At 33.5% G+C, this 6,997-nt stretch overlaps 1 protein-coding gene across 1 annotated transcript in view; it reads right to left on the bottom strand.

The window, feature by feature from the left end:
- The window catches only part of LOC133189867 (enteropeptidase-like), an 8,478-nt gene extending 3,503 nt beyond the window's left edge, over positions 1 to 4,975 (bottom strand). The window contains exons 1-5 of the mRNA XM_061325262.1: positions 4,852 to 4,975; positions 4,590 to 4,687; positions 4,117 to 4,231; positions 3,177 to 3,361; positions 2,514 to 2,592 (exon numbers count right to left, since the gene is read on the bottom strand). Of these exons, the coding sequence (XP_061181246.1) occupies positions 2,514 to 2,592; positions 3,177 to 3,361; positions 4,117 to 4,231; positions 4,590 to 4,687; positions 4,852 to 4,975 (601 nt within the window). The remainder of the gene's footprint in view (positions 1 to 2,513; positions 2,593 to 3,176; positions 3,362 to 4,116; positions 4,232 to 4,589; positions 4,688 to 4,851) is intronic.
- Positions 4,976 to 6,997: the final 2,022 nt, after the last annotated feature.

Below are 6,997 nucleotides of genomic sequence, written 5' to 3'. Positions count from 1 at the left end.
CCTAATAAGTAGAGTGTTTTTACCTGAATCAGGGGTGAAAGTATAAAAGATCCCTTAATTCTTGTCAATGATATCATCTAGGATTGTCAAATCGATCAAATTTCACTAACCAGTTACTTGCTTGTAATATATCCACTTTTTATTGTATGAAAAAAAATATGAGGCTGATTGAGGTGGGAGGTAAAAAATCAGGATGGGTGAGGATGACAATATTGCAATTTTTTCATGGCCTTAAATAATCAGCTTAATATATTTTTTGTTTTCATTGACAATCATGATAAGAATTTGGTGATATATCTTCACTGTATACACGTACATATTTATTCTGAAATTATGTGGTACAAGAAAGAGCTTGATAAGTAGAAACATTCATTAACAAAACTGCAAACTCTGTTTTCACAGGTGGCTGCTCTGTCAATAAAATCCATAGTCTTGTTTCTGGTGGAATTTTATTAATCTTCTTTCAGGTATATTTTGTGGTTTTTAACATTAATATTAGGGCTTTAAAGTCAAGATCTAGTAAATGAAAGGGGCCTAAAAAAAAAATTCAAATTTAACAAGAGGCCCATGGGTCACAACGCTCAGCTGAGTAACATTGGCCCTGCTATTTTTCACCAGATGTTCCCCTTGTAATATGTATTGTGGCCCCACCCTATCCCCGGAAGTCATGATTTGGACAATTCAAATTCTACACTACCCCAGGATACTTCCATGTAAGTTTCAGCTTTTCTGGCCCAGTGGTTCTTGAGAAGAAGATTTTTCCTATATATTTCAATGTAAAACTTTCATTTCCCATTGTGGCCCAACCCTATCCCCGGGGGTCATGATTTAAACAATTTAGAATCTTCATTAACTCAGAATGATTCCATGTAAGTTTCAGCTTTTCTGGCCCAGTGGTTCTTGAGAAGAAGATTTTTTAAAGATTTTCCTATATATTTCAATGTAAAATTTGATTCCCCATTGTGGCCCCACCCTACCCCGGGGGATCATGATTTGAACAATTTAGAATCTACACTACCTTAGGATGCTTCCATGTAAGTTTCAGCTTTTCTGGCCCAGTGGTTCTTGAGAAGAAGATTTTTTTAAAGATTTTTCCTATGTATTTCAATGTAAAACTTTGTTTCCCCATTATGGCCCAACCCTACCCCCGGGGGTCATGATTTGAACAATTTAGAATCTATACTACCCCAGAATGCTTCCATGTAAGTTTCAGCTTTTCTGGCCCAGTGGTTCTTAAGTAGAAGATTTTTAAAGATTTTTCCTATATATATATATATATATTTCAATGTAAAACTTTGATTCCCCATTGTGGATCCACCTTACCCCCGGGGGTCATGATTTGAACAATTTAGAATCTACACTACCCCAGAATGCTTCCATGTAAGTTTCAGCTTTTCTGGCCTAGTGTTTCTTGAGAAGAAGATTTTTAAAGATTTTTCCTACATATTTCAATGTAAAACTTGGATTCCCCATTGTGGCCCAACCCTACCCCTGGGGGTCATGATTTGAACAATTTAGAATCTACACTACCCCAGTATGCTTCCATGTAAATTTCAGCCTTTCTGGCCTAGTGGTTCTTGAGAAGATTTTTTAATGACCCCTCCCTATTTTTGTCTTTTCGTGATTTTCTACCATTGTAAGGGAACTTGGCCCTTCATTTTAATAATTTAAACTCCCCTTCACCCAAGGATGCTTTTTACCAACTTTGGTTGAAATTGGCCGAGTGGTTCTTGAGAAGAATTTAAAATGTGAAAAGTTTACAGACGTACGGACGGACAACAGGTGATCAGAAAAGCTCATTGAGCATTCAGCTCAGGTGAGCTAAAAAAGAGTTCTTTTAATGACCCTTTACAAATATAGCTTGGTAAAATAAGGTGTTTAGGGACATAATTTTTTGGTATAAACTAGACGAAAAAACATATTTCAAAACTAATTTTTAATGAAAAATGAAGAAAGGTATAAATTTCGGAGTTTTTTTTCCATCTAAGATAAAAGAAATGTATCAATATTGCCTACAGTCTCTCAGAAAACGGCTTTTCGTTTCTTCTTAACCTCTACCTCAAAATGATATTAAATTGAATATAGATATCGGAGGTACATTTGACATGATTTCAAATTGAATACAATGAAAATACTTCATTTTCTACATAATTTTATTACAGCCGTAAAGTACAGGAAAAAAACCCTTTGCAAGCACAGATGGAAATACAAATGAGAAGGCATGTTTGCCTATTACTGTATATGTAAAACGAGTCTGAATTATCTATAAAATATCTATTGTATCAGATACTCTGACTATAGTTCTAAGTCATACCACCTCGGGTATATGTAAGTCTGCATATTAATTTTTTTTGCTTTTGCATGAATGGAAACTTTTGGAATTCATTCCTTGCATACCTATACCCTACAACTATTACTGAAATCTCAAACTTCATAGAAAACTTCATAAAGTGAGTTTTTTAACATTTCAGAAAATTGGGTCCATAGGTAAATTAATTAGTACATTCACTTACAAGGTCCCTCATCATAGTTTATATAGTCCACAGCAATGTTACTTGTACCATTACTTCCACTGCTTCCCTTTAGTCTCAGCTATTAAATATTTCAAGACAACATTATACATGTAGATCATATACTGTTAAAACCAACTATTATTCTTTAGTCTCAGCTATTAAATATTTCAAGACAACATTATACATGTTGATCACATACTGTTAAAACCAACTATTATTCTTTAGTCTCAGCTATTAAATATTTCAAGACGACATCATAAATCATATACTGTTAAAACCAACAATTATTTGTGATAACTTTATTTGGATTTGTCAACCGTTTAAACTCTATCTCCAATGACTAATTTTTGTGGCTGAGGAATTATTCTACATAAATACACATTAAAATTGTTCATGGCAAAAAATACTCTTGAGTAGAAAAAAGTCTTGAAACTTGCAGATATTTCTCACATGCAAATAATAGTTGGTTTACAATATACACAAAACAAATAATGAGGACAAATAAACAAAGACTCAATCAATAAATTTTGTATAAGAACTCACCAAGTTGAAACACCTTTTCAGATTTTTTTAAAAAATATTTTGATATGTTTTCAACTGCAGATTTAAAAAAAAAAAAAAAAAATTGTCAGGTAGATGTTAAAGTCTAGCAGTACAAGATACCTTGAAAGGAAGAGCATCCGAGTACATTTGTATTTCAGCAAGATGCCACATATTTCCCTGATTTCCAAATCTCCGCCAGAATACCAATTCCACTCCACCGTAATGTTCATAAAATTTATTTACCATCAAATCACCCACACCAGATCCATACATGTGGTAATAGAACCTCAGACACTTTGTGGTATCTGCAAAATATAAATTGTATACTACAGTGACCTAAAATTTCCATATATTGGAATAATGGGAGGTCCAGGTTTCTTTTGTTTATCAGATCCTACTTATGTAGACTTGACATGGCTCTGGGGCCATAAAGCTTAAATGAGCTCACTTTTGACCTCAGTCTTGCTTTCCCACAATAAATTCTTTTAAGAAAGAGAAAATGAGATCAAAAAGTAAGCTTGTCTAAATTTATGGCCCTGAAGCCTGGCTATTACTTCTAATAATATGACAACATGTTCGATCATTCAGGATAAACAAAGGTCTTTAATGTTGAGGTATATTTTGGATTCTACAAAAACATTTAATATTAGTTAATAGGAATGTTAAGAAATATTTATCTTTTGAAAATCCTTGAGAAAATTCACTCATCAGACCTTATTTGCAATTCCAAATAAAGGTTTAAAGGTACATGAAAGAGTAATTTGTTGGAAAAATTGTCCAGACTAGACTTCAAGACATTCAAATGGTTAAATAGATCGAGACAGACCAACAGGATGCACATTCATTGCTGTCACTTCCATTCACCTACTTCTTTTTTTTCTCTCCTGAATTACGTTTGTACATTATGGGTTTTTTTCTTTTCTCAGACTATTAGACCCAAGATAGAGTCCTTCGCTGTGATTCTACATAAATTGTTAATTAATTGAATTAAGATAAACTGTGACAATTCAAGTATCAGAAATATTTTCTATCGACCAGACCAGAAAGAAGTTTGACTTACTCTGATACAGAAGTCTTGATTCCAAAACACATGAGCTATTGGATGCTGGTGTAAACATGTAGTATTCTCCACTGTATGCAGAAGCTGGACCAGTGTAGGCCGAAGGTGTGGAATTCTACAATACATAGAAATTTTAACTGTCTTAATAGGACTATATCACTCATGGGGCAAATAAAGAAAGCATAGCTTAAAAAAGAATTTTGCCTTCTTGAAAAACAAATACATGATACTGCAAATTCCTGTGGTCTGTATATTGAAAAGTAATTTGTTGAAGTTTGTTTCACATCAAGTCATAAACAAATTTTATGTCGAGTATAAAAGTATGACTTTTCATAGCCAATTAGTATTAAGTTGTGGCCCAAACAACTTCTCAGTCATGTGACCTTGACCTTATGCAAACAACCCTAAGAATCATGAAAAACAAGCAATCTTTGTCAATGTAAGCTTTTCAAAACTCTAAATAAATAGCTCACACTTCCTCTGGTCCAGGGGTTGCTGTTATTGGCATTTTGAAGAAAACAGTCCTCATCTGGCATTTCAAAAGAGCAGCTATAGGAAGTCACGCCCATCTCTGTGTACATAAATGACATGTATATATGTATATATATATGAATTTGGAAATATATTTTTTAACATCAGATTTTCCTTGTCTATAAATGATGATCAAAAATAATCAAAAGACCATTATCTTTTTAAAAAACTGATTGTTATATTTAATAGTGCATATGTACATACCTCTGGTATGGACCTCACTTTCTGTAATGTTGAGGAAAAGGTTGGCATTCACCATTGACAAACTTTCTAAAGTTGCATTGCGAACCATTTCCTGATCCATTGTTGCATTCTGACTGTTTGGCATTGTCATAACACGCTTGTAAAAAGACTGGCTGTATGTCACAACTATTCCCCGTCCATGACGTCTTCAAAAACATAATTATAAACTTAAATTATATTAAAACAAGAGGCCTATGGGCCACATCTCTTACCTGAGCTCATTGGCTATAAAGAAGCAGAAATCAGTTCAGTATTGAACGGGGCGGGAGGGAGGAGGGGGCAACTTAATTTACCCGTACAAAAACTGAAACAGATCACTGCAAAAAAAGAAAGTACTGAAATATCGGAAAACACTTGTAAACATCGGATTCTTGGCTTCAAATTAGCTGAATTCCGTTAAATATTGGAACAGAATCATCACTGACCTAAGGATGCTTCCATATAAATGATTAATCATGGCCTTCCTATTCTGAAGAAGATTTTTCTTATTTGCACCCATGTAAAACTTTGAATGCCCATAATGGCTACACCCTACCCCAGAGGATCATGATTCGTACAACTTGAATCTACACTACCTATGGATGCTTCCATATAAATATGACTGACCATGGCTTTGCTGTTCTTCAAGGAAGATTATTAAAAATATTTCCTATATATAACCATGCAAAACTTTGATCACCCATAGTGGCCCCACCCTACCCCCTGGGGTCAATCTGAACAAAACTGAATCTACACTTTCAGTCTTTGTTAAGGAGCTTTCACATAAGTCTCATCTTTTCTGGCCCAGTGTTTTTTTTTTTTTGAGAAGGTTTTAAAATGACCCCACCCAATTTTTACTTTTTCTTAATTATCTCCCCTTGGAAGATATTGTAGCCCTTCATATTAACAAATGTGAAACTCCTTTACCCTAGAATACACTGTGCTAAGTTTTCGTTGAAATTGGCCCAGTGGTTCTGGAGAAAAAGATGAAATTGTAAAAGTTTACGATGACGACAACTACAACAGATAACGGACAAATTTTGATAAGAAAAACTTACTTGGCTCAGATGAGCTTAAAAAAGCTCTGCTGCTCTACTATTATAAGTTAGTATTCAAATACATGTGTATTATTTACTTCATACCAAAGTAAGAAATTTTTTTTTATTAATAATCAAAATGTATACAGCTATTTAATAGCTATAAAATTAAAGGTTAAATCAGGATAAAAACTACCTTGACATCAGCCCCACTTACCACATTTGAGAAAAACAAATTATATGCATTTACATCATATCTGAATTAATATTTAAAGAAAATTTTGCAACCTAAATTTTTGCAAGTTTGTCCCATTTGCAAAATTTTGCAAAAATTGAACAATTTAAGGACTGGTAAAAAATACCCGTCATATGGTACTCAGGTGTCAAGAATATTTTTTTCAGATATAATGCATTATAATTTTAAAATAATAAGAATTATTTTATCATCTTAGACCTATTTTAGGGCCTTGGTCCTGGAGACACAAATCTCACCATTGGTAAAGTGTTCATACTTCAGGCTAATAGGAGTCATATGAACAACTACATGTGTAAATCAAAATATATAAGCAATCCATCATATGCACAAGAACTGGGGATGTATTGCTAATAACATTCACTGCTTGTTCATATGGTTTATGCAAATAATTATCTTCATATATTCCAGGAATAAATTGCATTTCCAAAGTTGTAAAAAAAAAAAATCAGTATTTCAATTCATGAACTAATTGTATATGACCAACTATGCCCCTGGGGTCTAAAGTCTGGACCAAGGGAACAAGACTGTCATAATTTTTGCAAAGGCCTGGCTGTTCAATGCGAAAGATTACTGAAAAAGATGTTTTCCTACAAAGTCTTCACAAGTAGTGGTCTAAAATCAATAGTGTTTGATTTTCATCCCCAAACAATTGTTACTAGAATATTTTATCTATGGACAAAAAATATGTGTGTAATTCTGAAAATATTTATTACACTATGTTTACGAATGCGGGTGGTTACGTTCCGATGACTTGTTCGACCTGCGTGGTTTCGACACAAATCCATGTTCGACCCGAGTGGTTTCGTTCCAAAGCAATTAATAAAATTAACAATTA

Source organism: Saccostrea echinata, unplaced genomic scaffold (assembly GCF_033153115.1).
Source record: "Saccostrea echinata isolate AGI-Se365-2 ecotype Australia unplaced genomic scaffold, CSIRO_AGI_Sech_v1 ptg000020l, whole genome shotgun sequence".
NCBI lineage: Eukaryota > Metazoa > Mollusca > Bivalvia > Ostreida > Ostreidae > Saccostrea > Saccostrea echinata.
This window is presented reverse-complemented; position numbering and strand designations above follow the sequence as displayed.